Source organism: Scatophagus argus, chromosome 3 (genome assembly GCF_020382885.2).
Source record: "Scatophagus argus isolate fScaArg1 chromosome 3, fScaArg1.pri, whole genome shotgun sequence".
Classification (NCBI taxonomy): Eukaryota; Metazoa; Chordata; class Actinopteri; family Scatophagidae; genus Scatophagus; species Scatophagus argus.
In genome coordinates, this window is record NC_058495.1 from 13,353,179 (window position 1) to 13,371,027 (window position 17,849).

At 41.0% G+C, this 17,849-nt stretch overlaps 3 protein-coding genes across 3 annotated transcripts; 2 read left to right on the forward strand and 1 right to left on the reverse strand.

Moving 5' to 3' along the window:
• Positions 1 to 302: 302 nt before the first annotated feature.
• On the reverse strand, positions 303 to 5,415 carry bysl (bystin-like). Its single transcript, XM_046383744.1, has 7 exons — positions 5,002 to 5,415; positions 4,287 to 4,443; positions 4,028 to 4,166; positions 3,317 to 3,450; positions 3,059 to 3,219; positions 1,126 to 1,228; positions 303 to 948 (listed from the first exon to the last, which is right to left on the reverse strand). The coding sequence occupies exons 1-7, from the start codon at positions 5,264 to 5,266 to the stop codon at positions 594 to 596; spliced, it is 1,314 nt and encodes a 437-aa protein (XP_046239700.1). The 5' UTR covers positions 5,267 to 5,415; the 3' UTR covers positions 303 to 593.
• Positions 5,416 to 5,561: 146 nt separating this feature from the next.
• On the forward strand, positions 5,562 to 7,418 carry med20 (mediator complex subunit 20). Its single transcript, XM_046383770.1, has 4 exons — positions 5,562 to 5,661; positions 5,955 to 6,100; positions 6,698 to 6,951; positions 7,037 to 7,418. The coding sequence occupies exons 1-4, from the start codon at positions 5,648 to 5,650 to the stop codon at positions 7,256 to 7,258; spliced, it is 636 nt and encodes a 211-aa protein (XP_046239726.1). The 5' UTR covers positions 5,562 to 5,647; the 3' UTR covers positions 7,259 to 7,418.
• A 1,285-nt stretch (positions 7,419 to 8,703) lies between these two features.
• On the forward strand, positions 8,704 to 16,995 carry usp49 (ubiquitin specific peptidase 49). The gene is made up of 7 exons (XM_046383727.1): positions 8,704 to 8,859; positions 11,303 to 11,425; positions 11,582 to 13,053; positions 13,679 to 13,886; positions 14,106 to 14,214; positions 14,411 to 14,616; positions 14,703 to 16,995. Exons 3-7 carry the CDS (start codon positions 11,647 to 11,649, stop codon positions 14,804 to 14,806), a joined length of 2,034 nt encoding a protein of 677 aa, XP_046239683.1. The 5' UTR covers positions 8,704 to 8,859; positions 11,303 to 11,425; positions 11,582 to 11,646; the 3' UTR covers positions 14,807 to 16,995.
• Positions 16,996 to 17,849: the final 854 nt, after the last annotated feature.

A 17,849-nucleotide genomic window follows, 5' to 3' on the forward strand; every position in this document is an offset into this window, starting at 1 on the left:
ATAAAACACAAAATTGACCAAAAAAAGGCATACTTACAATACTAGTATCAAAATTTGTATTTCCTATCTGAAGAAACCAGGGCAGGTAGGTCGAGCAAATGCTTTGAAAACCAGGCTGCTACTAATTGTGTCATGATGACCAGTTTGAACATGTTACAATTTAGTTTGTCTTTCATTCTTTTTGTGTAATGCTTAGATAGTTGTCAGGAGAAAATGGAGACCCTGACCAACTTTCAAGAATTCAATTTGTTTTTTAATCCAAATTGCTACTCAAAAACAACAAAGCTGCTCTTAATCAAATGTACACATATACCAGTGTTTTTATTTCTGGGATATCACTGCAATGCAAACGCAGCATACAATTCAGAGATTCATGTAATGAAATTACAACATCTACATTACATACTGATGTGCATCTTTAAATGTGCAAGCTCATCCAAGCAGGGAACAGAATTGTGGCTCTGGGGCATTGTAATGTTAGAAATTGTCCTTTCTTTGGACAGTTTGGTTTGATAAAGTTTTCTCCATGCTGAAGAAACATTGCATCACTTGAATCACAGGCGAAGGAGGACGTGTCAGGCAGGAATGGGTCCTCAGTCCATGTCAACTGTAATAGGGAGCCCAATTTCAATATCCCTCGACTCAGAGTTTTGCAGTTCTCTGCGAATCTCCGCGGAGATCTGAGGATGCGTTTGTATCTTCAGCAACTCCAGCAGTGACGCCTTCTGTTCAGAGGCCAGGTCAGCCTTGTATCGCTGAGCCAGGGTGAGGAAACTCTGATGCCACAGCACAGGAAGCACACGTTTTTCACTGCGGAAGGACAGGAAATGGGCCACCAAGGCATCTAGGACACGGAAAGGCAGGGCATATTTCTTGTCAAGCAAGAGCCGCAGGAAAATGCTATTGGCGCCGTTGTACTCCATCTCTGCCAACTTAAGCATTGCAGCGCTGAAAGACAAGGGAGATTGTGCATGTTATATAGCCTTGCATGTTATTCTACTTTGACCTTTAACTTGCCAACACTGCACAATACAAAGCTTTCAAGAATAACTGGCTGAATCTTCCATCTAATGATACGATGCGGACATCTGTCTGCTGGTGGGAGGCACGGAAAGGAAACCTTACCTGGAGTGAAGCACAGGGATTGAGCACTTTGTGAGAATGCTTCCGATGATGATGGCTTCTCTGAGAGTGCAGGTCCCAGATTCACACAGAGGAATCAGTATACCTGCGTGACAAAGGAGACACCAAGTATTACAAAGAGTATTCAAACCTTCCAGAGGGGGGAAAAGGGAAAAAATGATGCAGCGAAGTCAGTGATAACCCTCAATTTTAGTCCCCTAGTAAAGGAACTAAACAGTAAATCACCAGAACCACAGCATCCTACTCTTCCAATAATGCAAGTCAGTTACATCTTCCATTATGCTGCATACAAATTATACAGGATGTATAACAGAAGATGGGAAAGATTCCAGGTTTTTGTATTACGATCACTCATGGCACGAGAGAAGTCAATATGGTTGTGTGATTAACAGAGCTGTTAGCGTTAAAAATACAGTCCATTTACGACACAACACCATACACATTAAAACTGTTTCAGTACCATGATGACAAACTTTGATGTAAAACATCCATGTGTGTTTAGTTTTCAGGTACTTTTGTACTTTAGTTTCCCTCTCATACTTAGGACTCTATTTACAAGTCAGAAAGGAATTTCTAAAGTGAATAATTAACTCCACTAATGGAAGAATGAATGGAAAATACCGGTCCCCTCTGGTCAGGTAGCTCTCTCTTTCATACTGTATGTGCTATACAGTACAGTCTATCTGGGTGCAACACTGCCACTTAGTGGTGTTCTCTCATACTGGCGGTTTTTAAAATATGGGTCATGGGATGTTAGTGGAAAATAGTGTTACCAAACTGGGACAGTTTACGAATACACAGGACTGACAGGATTAAAACAAAATCCTCAGTAATCATTGGCCAAAACAAATTCTAGATATATGAAGGATAATTTGACCCAATTAAATTTGTGTGCGTTAATTACTGCGCTTCCAGAACCAATGGTGTTACGTACCCTGTCAGCACTGACTAATCCTGTCAGTGTACCCAGAATACAATTTCTGAATTTGGTGCTGAAATTAGAGATGTGTCACAGCCCTGAAAGGTTGTATTTTCTTTTTTGCAACAAGCTCTGAAATCCTCTCTTTCATTCACTTCACCCACTTTTTATTTTCAAGGGTCACATGTGACTAGAGCTTAGCCCAACGTTCACTGGGCATTTAATGAAACAATAACTAGTAATCCCTAACATGATGGCTGCTGTTTACATGTCTGAAAGCCATATCGGGAACTATTTTCACTTCAACACTACTGTGTGAGATATTATTTACAATCCAACGGTTGAAACCACTGAAAATGTACTGTAATTTACATGAACAAAATACACCGCATGAATCAAATATCTTCACAGATGTTGACAGGCATGTTTGTTCACTTTAGAGAGCCAGGATAACGGTTTCACTCAGCTTCCAGTCTTTGAGATAAACTAGGTTAAACATGTCCTGAACATTTGTCTGTACAAAGACAAACAGAGCAACTTCACGCCCCGAGAATGTAGGGCTAATAATTATATTCATTATAGATTAATCTACCAGTTATTTTCGAGATTGATTGCTTTTTTAATTGACTGATATTAACTGATTAATTGATTGAAATGTTTGGTCTGTAAGAACATCAAAATGTCTATAACAGTATCTTTGAGCACATGGTGATATCCTCCAATACCTTGTTTTATCCAACCATTAGTCAAAATCCAAGAGATATTCAGCTAATTATGATGTATGGTAATGAAAAGGAAGGAAAATTCATCATCACAAGGAAATTCTCACAAAAAAATGGGCATTTTTGCCTGAAAAATGACTTAAAATGGTTAATCAATTATTAAAATAATTGTCAATATCTTCTCTGTTGATCAGCTAAGCAACTGACTAATTCTTCTCTTCTCGCTCTTAAGAAATGTAAATATTCTTTAACACAGTTGAACTTTCTGTCTCACCTTTAAACCATGCTCCTGGTTTGAACAAAGCCTTCTTAAGAGCACTGTACAGATGAAAGTTGAGTCTCTTGTACTCTGCAATATCATCCCGTATTCGAGGCAGCAGCACCAAGTTGTAAAACCGCTGGGCCATTCGCTCTTTCAGATTGGATGAAAAGATTCTATAACAAAAGCATATTTAAAAAAAAAAAAAATCATTTTACCACATTAAAATGCCACAATGGAGTAAAGACATACCTAAACCAACAAAGGACTCACCTGGTTGCTTGGTACATAGCAGCTGCAGTCCAGCTCTCAGGCTCAGTCAAATAGAGAACCTGCTCCCAGTTTGAAAGCGCTGGGATTATTTTAAAAGCCTTTGGCAATTTACCGCTGCGATATTTTGACAGAACCTGAAAAGAGAAATGACATTTAATGGCTCTCTGGGAGAACTTCACATTTACAGTCAGGCACCAAGTTTTTGATTTGCAAAAGGTTGTTTAATTAAAAATCCTCTTGCGCAGATTTAGTCCACAACCCTTATTAGTCATTTTAATTTCTTCTGTTTATCAGTGTCCAAAAAAAAAAACCCAAAAAATTCACATGGACCTACACATTGGACAAAATGAAAGGAAAAAAACAAAACATTTTAATATAGTTTCTGTCCAACATGAGCCTCCAGAACACAAATATAAGTCATTTGTTGATTCATGATTTTGGAGGGCACCTCTAACTCATTCATCCTAAATCTTTCAAATGTGATCAACTGGTGTTGTGATATGGAGGGGGACAGTACTATATGATTCACTATAATTACAGAACCTCAGAGCGACTACTTGTTCACTCTATTGAAGCATCTTGTATTTATAATTTTTTTACTTTTTTTACTTCAGTCAGTTATTGAGGGGTTTTCATTTCTTAAGTATCTGTCATTTTATGCCGCAGGTGGGTGTGTTGTGTGCTCACGCAAAGAAAACTGACATAACTCACCTTACTGACACCTTTGTACACTTCTATTATCCTCGGATCCAGTTGGGGCATTGGACACCCTGACACCTCTGACATCACTGTTCCTACCTCGGTCTGCTTTTCTGTAATCTTCTCCATGATGATATCAGCTAAGGTCCGTCTATAAGGAACACGAAAAGAAAACACAGGTAAGCATTTAAAGTAGAAAGTGAGCTCATGTCGTGTTATTTAAGTTCCATCTCTAGAGCTAGTTTCAAGATAAAGTCAGTTTGCATCTTGCCTCACTGGAGGGTTTTTATTCATGAACATTTCAATGGCCTTCTCATCGTCAGGATCAACGACGACTTCACTGTCACACATAGCATCTCCATCACCAGCGCCCGCTGCTCCCAGGGCAGGCCACTCCTCATCCGAGTCTGCGTCCTGAGCACCAGACCCTAAAGTTTGATTAAAAGATGAAGAAGGTGAGCCCCGACTGTGTCCATCATCTGAAAGAGCGTTCTACCTATCACTATCAAACACACTGAACACCGATCAGCCATAACATTAAAACAACCTGCTTCCTTAGCTGTTTAGGAAATGTGACAATATACGTTGTCCAGCTGGGGGGGGGCTGCTGACAGAAACAGCTGTAGCCGTGGGGGCGGTGGCTATGGTCTGTAATGATTAGGTGGGTGGTGTGTATCAAAGGACATCCACATGATTGCCAGAACTCAAAGTTTCCCCCTGCAGAACACTTCATTGTAAACAGATTATTAATGTAATTCACCTCATCTGTCAGCTGTTTTAATGTTGTGGCTGATAGGCGTGTACTTGAATGGATCTGTGCGTCAACTTTCCTTCACCAATTAAATGTAGTATAATTTTGCAATATAATTTATAAAACTACAAATTACTCACAAGGCTTTCCCATGATCTAAATCCTCAATAAATTTGCTCACGTGGACACTTACAGTGTCACCATCTAAACATTTGTCAGTTTAGTGCAACATTACCGAGAACCGTGACTGGTGTTTTCTTCTTCTCTGGTGCCAGGCCATATTCGGTCTGAAGCTCCTCTTGTTGAATTCGGGCCTGTTTTAAGATCTTCCGCGACAGACGCTCGTCTACGTACTTATCCTCGGCTTCTGCCCGGCTGTCCCTGGTCTTTACTCGGCCTCGGGCTCGTACCGTGTCCGCCTGCAGGATCTGATCAGCCAACGCCACGGCGGTTCCGCTCATCTCTCCTCCTCCGCCTTTGGATTTTTTCACTTTCGGCATCTCTGTAGTTTAAAAGAAGATGTACTTACAAGGATGGTATTTATTTGTTGGCATGTGCCACCTAAAGTCTGCAATTAACAAGTACTGTAAACACTCGAGCGTTCAACACGTGCAGACGTCCATCTCAGAAGGAAGTGACGCAATCTGCGTCACCTAAAAAAAAAAATAATACCACCAAGAACAAATAACATTAGCTGTTTTTGTTGCCATTAAATATTTTTTTGTCAACGCTGTGTAAATATCCACCATTATGAATTGTCTATAATGTCTCTTGACTGTTTGAATTGTTAAACACACTAATTTAAGACTACCTTTTCCGGAAGACTCACTTTTTACCCGGAAGTATTCAACCGAAAGCCAAGATAATAGTTTGGAACATCAATGGGGGTAACTTGGTGAGATGGTTATTTCATAACTTTAACGATATCTAATAACTAAGTGTTTGGAACATTATTTTCTAAGTTTACATATTGTTCCTTTTTCAGTATCTCCCCTCAACCACCGCACATATTATTCCTGTCACATGGCTGTGGCGTATCGCTCCGTTTCATTCATACGATGCTCTGCAAGACAGGGAGAAGCTGTGATAACATTACATGCCCATGACTAACAAGCAGGTGTTAGTTGGCTCCTCGGTCCTTTTCGTGCTGTTTTCTTACATGAATGCGGTGCTCTGTTTGTCCCGTAGTGTGTGCCAGGTGCCGGTGGCTGAGGGGAAGAGTGTGCAGCAAACAGTGGATCTGCTGCACAAGAAACTGGAGCAGCTGAGTGCTGTGAAGCAGGGCAGCTTCTGTGTAGACTGCGAGACATACCACGCAACAGGAAATGTTAGCGGTAACGCTTTAATCTCCACTTCTTTGAGCATCATATTTAACCTAGTCGTTCTGATAAGGTTGTTTGAGAACATTACGGTCGCATTACTCATCTCATCGTGCTTAGACGATGTAGGGGCTACAGTATATAGAGGGTCATAGTCCAAGCAGCAGAAGCTAACATGTCCTGACTTTTATTCAGTAGTATTTCCCCCGAATCCCCGAATACTGCAATTCACACAATGCAACTCATTAACATTACTTAGAAAGTCCCAGTTAAGTCCCCAGTTTGTGATGCAGGGTTTCTGCTGTCTCGTTCATAGCCACAGACTAAAGATGTTATATACATGTTTTCACAGACTGCTGTTTCTGTGACAAGTTAACTAGACTTTGTATTAAAAATAGACGACAATTATCAATTCCAAAATGAAGTATTAATCTGTTAAATGCAAAGATCCAGGGTTTAAAAATATGTGACAAAAGAATGTTTTTTCAGTGTTTTAGTATTGTTGTCATATTTTAGTAGTTTGTTGTCTTGTACTTCATAACTGTACAAGTATTTGAGTTATTGTACACCTTTACTTCTCCTCTGACAGTCAGTCTTGCCTGTCTGTTACAGGTCAGCCCTCCAAGCTCTTATACGTGATGCACAACTCTGAAACGCCCCTGAGCTGCCTGGCTTTGTTTGAAGGTGGACCCCACCTGATAGCTGACGCAAACTTTGATGTTCTCATGGTGAAACTAAAAAGTCACTTCCAAAATGCCAAGGGGCACAAGGTGGAGTGTCGTGGTGCTAGATACCGCTACTGTGACTTTTTGATAAAAGTCGGTACTGTAACAATGAGCTCCAGTGCCAGAGGGATATCGGTAGAGGTATGTCATCAAATTTATATTACTGGCAATGGAAACAGTACACCTTACCACTGTGGCAGCATTAACTCTTGGTGTGTTTCCTCAGGTGGAGTATTGTCCCTGTGTCATCCCAGGGGATTGCTGGAATCTTATGAAGGAGTTCATGCAGTCCTTTCTCGGCTCCAGCGTACCCGAACTGCCATCTGTGTTTGCTGCCAAACCCGAAGGACTCTTTGCACCAGCAGACTCAATCGACACCATGACTCAGTACCTGGAGCTGTTCAACAAACTTCGTAAACTTCAAATCCCGGGAAGTAATGTCCGTTGAGCTATCGTTGCCAATGGAGAGACTTGTTTTTCATGTTTGTACTGCTTTAATTCTGGTCCTGTGGATCAGCATGGTTTCCAGGCATTTTTTATTTCCATTTCTGTGGCCTCACCATTGCATGATCTTCCTATTTGTTGAAAGCATCTTGTAATAAAGAGACTTAAAAAAAAATGGCATGAATCTCTGTATGTCTGATTGTTTATACTGTGATGATTTCTATGATTTACAATCATACATGCATACTTCAGATGTACTCTTGTTGGGGGTGTAATGTTCTCTAGCCATGTATAGATCTAGCTAATGAACACAGAATTAATAGTCTTTCTACTGGCTTATTGCATTTCCTGTGATGGGTGGTAGTTTATGTTTAATTAGTTAATAAGGTTTTGAACAGGAAAAACCTTATTGAAGTACATACAGTGACGTCTCTGTGCATCTGTGCAAAGACCTGAGGATCTCAGTTCATCGATGGTTTACATTCAGGAGACTTTTTCATGATAAGAGTTTTGACTTGTAAAAACAAAATAAATCTGAGATACAGTTACAATGACTGAGGTCTCTGATCAGGTTAATTTCATTTTAATTTTATTATTTACACCAGTGCCTCCGACCCTGACATGTCAAAACGACTTCCATGAAGTAGTATGAGTAAGTCTAATCGGACTAACTAAAAGAAAACCGGGATCAATTAAATCCAATGATGATTATTATCCACTAATGTAATATATTCTACTCAAAAAGGGCTACGTTATTACGACTTCAGCTGAAGTAAAGGATATGACTGCTTGTTCCACCACTAGTGTTTGACATGTCAAAGTCTCCACTGGCAGAAAGGTGAACCTGACAGCTTGAAATGATTAACAGGGAATAAAGTGAGTGAATTAATTAAAAAAACAACTTGCAGAAACATACAGTAAATTTCGTTATGCTTGCATAATGACAATAAAGACTCTTGAATCTTGAATCTTGAATAAAGAACCCCAAATGGTGCTTCTACAAAATATTGAATCAGGGTTCTCAGGGAAAGATGATATACAAATTTTCTAATTTTCTAAAATGTTAAAAAAAAATTGATGAGTTTTTTTTTGTTTTGTGTTTTTTTTTTTTTTTTTTGTTACACAAAAAGCAGTCTTGTGCTGGATTACTATTTGGCATCAGTTTCACCCCGTAATCACTTGAATCACAGTCCCCAAGTCTAGATTTTATAACATGTCCCTTTCCACATGACAGCTTCAACGCCACATTAAGCATCACATCCTCAAAGCATTTTATCAGATTACCAGCAACCAGCTGACACATGGCTAAATACGGGGCTTTGGGGGACACTGGGGTCAGAGGCTCAGGAGCGGTTGCCCTCTATGCCCGGCGGTTTGCATTCTTGCCTCGGTTATTGTTCCATGTGGCCTCGGTGGGTGGACGGATGGACGGTCCATCCTGCTGCCTGTTGTTCAGCCATTCCGCCAATGAGAGCCCAGCTGCCGCTCAGTCCCAGTCCAATGAGAGCAGCAGGGTCTGGGCTCGGATCGAGAGTTGGGTTGTTCAATCTGTGAGGAGGACAACAATCAGCTCCGAGTGTACCGGATGGCTGCATGTTGGCGATGGTAACGTTACCCAGATTTTCCATTATCAGATGTTACAAATGTAGTAACGAACACAGATCAGGCCCGGCGTTAATGTAGCTACACCCCATTAACGGGCTTTCTGTGATGAAAGTCACCAGGGACTTTTTAAATGATTAACGGCGCAGTTCGCTAGCGAGCTAAGCCGCACAGTGTTAATAGTTAACGTTAGCGACTAACAGCAACCGTCAGGTTAACTTCGATTGTCCTCAGCAAACGCGTTAGCCATGTAGCTAATGCTAGCCACTGTAGCGAGCTAATAACATAAATGTTAGCTACTTGGTACCCACGGGAATCGTCTGTGTTTAACAAAGTATATTATTAGATAAGACGGCAAAAGGCTAGGCAACGCTAATCCTGTGCGGAGCTGCTCTGGCTAGCGGTTAGCGGCGTAAGCTAACTTATTGCTCGTAGGGCTGCCTCACACCAACAAAGTTGTTGGATGTTCCTGGAGAGTGGCTCACTGACTGTTCTTTGTTCTGGCTGAACATGGTGTTGGAGGAGTAGGCTAGCATGGCGTGAAGAACCAGACAGTCTAATCCAGACAGCTGGCTTTAAAACACGGACAGACACAGCTGGCATATTGTAACACTTATGAATATCAACGTCACACGCGTTAATAGACACTTCCAATAGCGCAGCGTCAATAGCACGGCATACCATACCACAATTTGGGTATGCAAGAAAATAGAAACCAGTTGCATCGACTTGCAACTTAATTATATGTTTTCATCAGAAATGCGAGTTTTAAAAGTAGTGGATTTACACAAAGAGGAAAACAAAAAGTAAGAAGAATGGTTTCACACAGCGCTGGTCCTGGTGAGGTAGACAATTACACTGGTTAACACCATAATTTAAATGGACTCGCCTATTTCCTTCATATCAACATTTCTGCCTGCAAGTTTGTCCGTTTAAGAGCTTTAAATAGTGTCTCTACAGAAATCAGCTCCCTGTATTGTGTTTCAATTAAATTGGCTTATTTTCATTGTCAGATTTTCTCAGTACCAGCGCACATATGCACCATAACAAATATAACGTGTTTCACCATAAACAACTATACTCTAGTTTGCGTTAATTAAAATATTTGCCACTGAGCAGTTCTGTTTACCCTGCCTGATGTCACGACAAGTTTATTTGTATAGCCAAGTACTGTACAATATGTGAAATGGACGTTACAGGTCCACATTGTTAATGGTGGACCACCCATCACAAGCGCTCTGTGAAGTCAAGGAAGCACCTTTCAAAACCATTAAGCATTTAGTGGAAGGAAAGGTATTGTATGAAACAGGGGGCTTGTGACATAGTTGTGTTGGCAATAAGTATGGCATTTACAAAATGAAATATATCATGTTAATAACACACATATGATAATACCATATACCATAAACCAGCACAAGTGTCATTGCCTTGTGTAACTGTTTTTTTACTGCTTTTTTCACTTTTCACAATTCATTACATGTAAATATGCTTTTTGTACACTCTTGTACATTTACAGTTGCAGCTTCTCTCTGAGAGAATTCTGAATATTCTGAATTCAGTTCATCCAAGGATTCAAGGATTATCAAGGAGGTTTATTGTCATTTCACACATGTAAAAAACATGAGGTGGAACGAAATTAGTTTCCTTGGTCCCAGTAAAAGCCCAATAACCTACGAAATACGTAAAATGACTATAAATATAAAAACAGCACTATATAAATATAAAAACAACCAGAATAAAAAAAAATATGTATACATATAAAATATAAACAGTGAACAGTTAAAGATGAATCTGACTGATAGCATTTTTTTCACATTTCTATGGCTATCACAGTAATATTGTTATTGTGAATTATTTGGACCACAATAATCATGTGGTGAAAATCTGATACCGTAGCAGCCCTGGTATGAAACCGTCAGCATTCATCAAGTGGTTTCATATAGTCTGTTTTGCATGTCTACAGTCAAAAGCGAAATCACAGTCAAATTGTGACGCAATATTTTGATCAGAGTTTTTCAGTCGCATGTTTTCAGGGTCTAATATTGTTTTTAATGCACTGAATCATTCAGTTTATTTACATTTTTGGAAAATTTCAAAGCCCAAAATTTGACAAGAGTCATAAACTTAAACATCTGCATATTTTCACTATTGTAAAGGATTTAATATCCCACACTAGTGAACAGCCAGTCCAAGTGTGTGTGTGTGTTTTTGAGAACTTCTTAAATGTTGGGTGATCATTAGAGCGGAGAAACACATCATTTTCTCATTAAGCATTTTATTTGTATTGTTTGTAAATTGTTATTTTGTAGGTATTTATTTTCATATTTTTGGAACATTGCCTCATTCTTAAATTGAAAATCTGTAGTAAAGGACACAGCTTTTGTGTAATTAATAGACTCCTGGTGCAACTATGCTTTATTAATTTAATTTCCTCCCTGTTTGTCAGAATGTGCCTGTTGGTGCAGGTGGTGACAGTGGACATGGGTGATCACGCTGAACAATACTGTTGAGTTCCCTGTGGATGTTGTGATGTATTGTCCCAAATCGGATCAAGCAGACTACTTTTACAGTAAGTCTACTTTTTAATTTTTGGACACTTTCTATACAATACAGGGTGTGTATGCTCTTTAATTCAAATACCAGTATACACCATAATAAGCATAGCTTGGCAGTGCATGGTCAGAGCTTAATCTTATGTTGTTTTTCCCCTAAAAATTTTACCCAGAATGAGTTGCAGCTTGGTTACAGGACGTGTGTCCTATCACTGAGGCCACATGCGTATCAGAAGAGATGGATCGCTGTAAGCACGTGGGGCGCCTTCGTCTGGGCCATGACCATTCCATCCTCAACCCGCAAAAATGGCACTGCGTCGACTGCAGCACCACGGATTCAGTGTGGGCCTGCCTCAAGTGCTCCCATGTGGCCTGTGGACGTTTCATGGAAGAGCACTCGCTCAAACACTTTCAGGAGTCACACCACCCACTGGCTATGGAGGTGCGTGAGTTGGACGTCTTCTGTTTTGCCTGTGGAGACTATGTACTCAATGATAACGCGGAAGGAGACCTCAAACTCCTCAGGGGGGCGCTTTCTACTGTTCGCAGCCCAGGCAGACGCTCGCTACGGTCTTCGACTGGAGGGGAGTGTACACCGTGGGTTGGGGAAGGTGGGCCACAGCCTGCCATGCAGCTCGCCCTTCGTCACAGGAGGAAAGCACTTCTCAGGAAGATGCTTCAGATGTGGATCAGCAAACATCAGGAGCTGCAGAATCAACGCAAAGAGAAACTTGAGGAAGCTAGAAGACAAAAAAAAGATGTGAAAAGGAGACTCATGGAAGAACTTGGAAATGTTCCTCCCAGAAAGAGTGCTAGGCTTCTTACTCAGGCGCCACGTTCAACCATCACACTCATTCCTCGAAAATTTCGCGACCCTCCAGAACGGCTACCTCCTCCTCCCAAGAAGCCTTCCCTTCTAACCCTGTCCCGAAAGGCTCCTCAGAATGGCAGAGCTACTAAGCTGAGGAGATATTACTCCACCCACACGGTAACCCGCCGGAGACTCGCTCCGGGTGTCACTGGTCTGCGCAACTTGGGGAACACATGCTACATGAACTCAATATTGCAAGTGCTGAGCCACCTGCAGAAATTCAGGGAGTGTTTTCTCACTTTGGACCTGTGTGAGACTGAGGAACTGCTGGCCAAGACCAATCACTCCCAGGGGGTGAAGGGTGTGACAGGAGGCGTAGTCAGCAGTGGCAACACAGCACTGTCAGGATGCCCTCTTGGACGCATAGGGAAGGCAGGCAGTTGGAATTTGCAAGTGGGCAAAAAAGAAAGTGCCCTGCCTTCCCCACAGGCTGCGGAGTTGGTCCAGCCCAAGGAGCCCCGCTGCTCCACCCGCCAGCAGATGTCTCTGTGCCATGAGTTACATACACTTTTCAGGGTCATGTGGTCAGGCCGGTGGTCTTTAGTGTCTCCCTTTGCCATGCTGCACTCTGTTTGGAACCTCATCCCAGCTTTCCGTGGGTACGACCAGCAGGACGCCCAGGAGTTCTTGTGTGAGCTGCTGGACAAGGTGCAGCAGGAGCTGGACACAGAGGGCTCCAAACGCAGGATAGTCATCCCCATCACAAAGAGGAAACTGTCCAAACAAGTGCTAAAGGTTCTTAACACCATCTTTCACGGGCAGCTACTCAGCCAGGTGAGACGGTTGATACATCAGGTATTTGCTGATATTAAAACTTTATAGTGTGGTTGACATGGACCAAAGTACTTGCTGTTAAACCTACGGTAGTTGCATGTATTTTACAAAACGCTGACATACTGAATCATTGCATGCAAATACAGATTGTTATTGCGCTAATATAAATTAGAAACCTTTTGCAACCTTATTCGTACCCCCAAAGTCACCCATTCTGGCTTCTCCTGCTGCTGCTTATCTACACCCAGAAGACCTTTCCCCTAACCTGCCTCTAAACTCCAAGGAGTGAAACAGTGAGACCAAGTATGAATACACAGCACCTCCTTATAAATAAGATGTGATATGAGCCCAAAACTAGTCATTTGTTTTTATTTTGCAGTATCACTCAAAAAAGACTTTCAGGATGCAGTGTCCCTGATATAAACTTATAGCAGTGGGATTCCCAAATAATGTGTTCCACAGAAATACATCGGCTAATAACACTGATTACTTCTCCATTGCCACAACAAAAGTCATCTGCACTTTGATTTTTGAAATATTCTAATGCTGTGTTGATATGGTATGAGAGCCACTCATGGCCGGAGTCTTCACCTGCTTTTCTTCTCTTCTCGTTGTGTATTTGTAGGTGACGTGTCTGTCCTGTAAGCACAAGTCTAACACAGTTGAGCCATTCTGGGATCTGTCTTTGGAGTTTCCAGAGCGATACCACAGCATAGGAAAAGGCTCAGGCTCCACAACGTTCCAGCGCAGCTGCACCCTCACCGAGATGCTGTCCAAGTTTACGGAGATGGAGGCTCTTGAAGGCAGCATATATGCCTGCAACCACTGCAACAGTTAGTACAATGTTTCATACAGTACGTAGCAAAGTCGGTGGGTTTCAGAGGTTTTGGCGGCGGATCAGTCTGGATTCATTCAGGACGCTTGACCACTGTTTAACATTTAACACAATTTAAATGCATTATTAGGCCTTACATACCAATTTTAAAAATAATATATGCATTTGAAATGATTAGTGGAATAACGTGCCATTTCATTGTTTCATGGTTTGACAGAAAAGAGACGGAAATCATCCCACAAACCATTAGTTCTCTCAGAGGCATGTAAGCAGCTTCTGATCTACCGTTTACCTCAGGTTCTACGGCTGCACCTCAAACGCTTCAGGCAAGTCCCTCGTCAGACAGAATTTCTTATTTTCCAGTTACTTAACTTTTTATTTTATAACAGTTTGGGAAAACCACTGTTGTTTACTGTAGATACTGTCTTTTTGTATCTGTAATCAGAGTGCCTAAGCACAGGATCATTTGCTAATCATGATACATCAGAGTCCCTGTGACGCTAATTACTTCCTGTTGTACAGATGGTCGGGGCGGAACCATAGGGAGAAAATTGGCGTCCATGTGGCCTTTGACCAAGTTCTGAACATCAAACCATACTGCTGCACAGGCTCAGGTCACTCTGTCCACAGAGGAGGCTACACCTATGATCTGTCTGCTGTGGTTATGCATCATGGTAAAGGCTTTGGCTCAGGGCACTACACCGCATACTGCTACAATACGGAAGGAGGTGAGGAGGAGACTGGATTTGATTCAGATCAGACTACAAAGGCCTGTTGTGCTGCTGCGTAGTTAACCTTTTTTTCCCTCTTTCAGGTTTCTGGGTCCACTGTAATGACTCTGAGATGAAGGTTTGCAGTGTGGAGGAAGTGTGCAACACTCAGGCCTATATTCTCTTCTATACCCAGAGGTCTGCCTAGGAACCTCTCGCTGTGATGTCGACCTGTGCACGGCAACTGAAGGCTGCATTTATGAAAAAGTTTCTCTGATGTTTTCCCAGATGTCATTAAACAATCACTTGAAAGTGATGTACTAAAAAAAGATAGCAATGAGGGCAGTAGGACAGCCACAATCATGAGGCAAGGTGAAAATTTTAACAGCATAGCTCAGATGAGACAGATGATGATAATGGTATAAATAGACTAATGTTGCCAAGGAAAATAATTGATGAATTTGATTTAAAATGTTGTCATGTACATCTTCGGATTTGGATCGTTTAAAAGTTTCCACATATGAGGTTTTGAACATAAACATGTCAGCAAACAGCTGTTTGTTTTGTAAAGCTGCGGTGCAGTAATGGCACCCTGAGCAGTGACTGAAGCCACACTGCCTCCATGTGTTTTGTAATCTGATTCTCCGTTCTTTGTTTTGGTAGTTTGTCCAGCTGCACATACTTCTTAGTGCTTGTGTGTCCCTCCTTGTGAAACTTTCCACTTTGAAGTGTGCAGCTGAAGGCATTCCCTTTCAGTCGCAACCATCAAACTTTAGTCACCTTTATATTACTTGATGTTTAGTTGGGCTGAGCAGGACGGTTAGCAAGCTAATGATTACATTGCATGCATTTAGGTCAAACAGTAGATCAAAGAACTGGCTCCCTACTGAGCTGAATATGTTACTAATCTTAAGAAAATAAATCAGTCAGTCACCAATGAAATATCCATGATGTACATCCTCTTGCTTGCCTAGTGTACTTACCTTGTTGACAAAAAGGTGTGTGTTTAATGACACCATGCTGAGAACATGACTGGGCTCTCGTTTATTTTGGTGCTCTGCTGCAACATCTAGTGGCTGAAAATCTCATATGTAGAACCTTTTCACTTAAAAAAAAAAAAAAAAAAAATCAAAAATCAAAAACCTTTTCATAAATGAGGCCACAGGTTTCTTGGCCTGTGGGACCAGCATACTGGTTAATGGCCCGAAGACTGTGGGAGCAGGTCTGGCTCTGTCCTGCTGAACACCACATTGTGTGTGTCCTTATTTCTAAGATTTAAGAAAAAAAAAAAAAAATCAGGCTCATGTCTGAGTCTGGAATCAACCAGGCAGTCTCCTGAGACAGCATTTTTACATTCAGAGACAACACAGATTCTGGATTTTGGAGGATTTTATCACACTAAGTTCATGTGCGTTTTATGTATCTACACACGATGCCAGTGCACTAAATATCAGATTCAGCTCGAATGAAAGTGAATCAAGTGACAGAACCAAATAAAGTTCAGACTCTGTGTTGCCTCCTGTTCAGCTCTTTTTAATTATTGTGAAATGTCACTTCTGGAAACTTTTAATACTCATCCCTGTGTCATTTGTATGTCATCAAGTCCTCTCCTCAAGTGTACTGCTATGACTGGATACTGTGTCCTGTGCTCTCAGTGAACAGGAATAGTTTTTTAGTTTATTTTGTAGTCATTCTATGTTTCACTTCTGTGAAAAGAAGCAAAAAGTATGAGTTTCTGACACTTTGATAGATGATCAGTGATGGGAGGCTGCACTTTTGAGGAGGGGCCAATACTGTTGGTCCTATCTTTGTGATTGTTCATCTTTTAGCTCCTTTATCTTCTTTAAATGGCAGCTCCCCCTGTGGTGTAACGCTTAGACTAGTCTGAGCCCAGGTCGGTGACACTGCCCTCCACCCCCCCGTGTTGTGACTACAGGAGATGAGAAAGTGAGTGAAAGGGGCAGACTGCGATACTGAAGAATGTGTTTTTGGGAGACTTGGGGTACCCGTTTTGAGTTGAGCACCTGAAAGCAATATATTGTACATCTTGCATCTCGACAGGAAATTAAGATAAAATCAGGAATTCTTCTTATTATACAATGTTTTTTTCTACTCTGCTGTTTGTATCAAGGTCTTTAGAATTTGCTAGGTAATCAAGAAAAACTGTTGTGTTTGATACGAGTCAAATGCAAAAATACATTTGTGAACTCTATGTGAAAGTTGGAACAATCTAATGACGATGAATGTCTTACTTTTTAGTGGTCAGGTGTGGCCATGCCACTGGCTCTGATCCCCTTGAGTTCTGTCCTGTCTGCAAGAATACCTGTCATAAATGTAATGGTCATATGGGTTTTGCCTGACAGTAATTATTAAAAAGACAAAGCAAATTTGACACATTTTCTGGGTTGTATTCATTCTTTCATTTAGAGCAATCTTTGTAAAATGTATTAAAAAGAGGGAGGAGGGTTTGTTCAGGGTACGAGCATTTTGACACATTTCCTGCAGCGTCTCTGGTGTTAGCTTTACGGTATGTGTTCAGTGTACTAATGGACTCAGGAGGAATATGTTGGCATTCATCTTTTCCCAAATTTAGCATCACAGAAATGAATACAGTGAAGTAGAACTGAAATAATCCACGGGATTAGAAGATGGATGCACAGCTGATCTGAAACTTATTAATTCTGCTTCTCTTTCTTAAAGATTTGCAGCCTAGAATGAATGTAATCTCATCCAGATGAAGACGCTGCTGACGAGAAAACAGTAAATGTAAATAATCTCTGCAGATTATTTCTCTTCTTGGCAGTGAATTGATTTCTCCATAGAATAAATGTTGACTTTCTTCATAAAAAATCAAGTTCTCAATTGATTTAGTTGAAATCAAGCAACATCTGGAAAGTGTAAATTAAACCACAAAATATTAATTGGGAAATTGGGAAAGTCTCATTTTTTTAACACTAAGGTATTCCTTAAACACGGCTCTATAATATTAATTCACTGACATTATGACTAGTTTCTGCTACTGCACCTTAGCATTTTAGCTCAATGCTGGTAGTTACATATTCTCACTTCATAAAGTGACCATTTAAACTATGTATGTACAAATAGTGTTGTGTCACTAAGCAAAAGTCCTGTCAAGACTAAACACTTAGCTATACGGCTGTGTCCAGAGTCTAAATGTACTCTGAATCAGTTGACAGGTGTGACCGGTAGTGACAGGTTTAAGGCTTTTCTATTAGGTAACAATGCTGTCG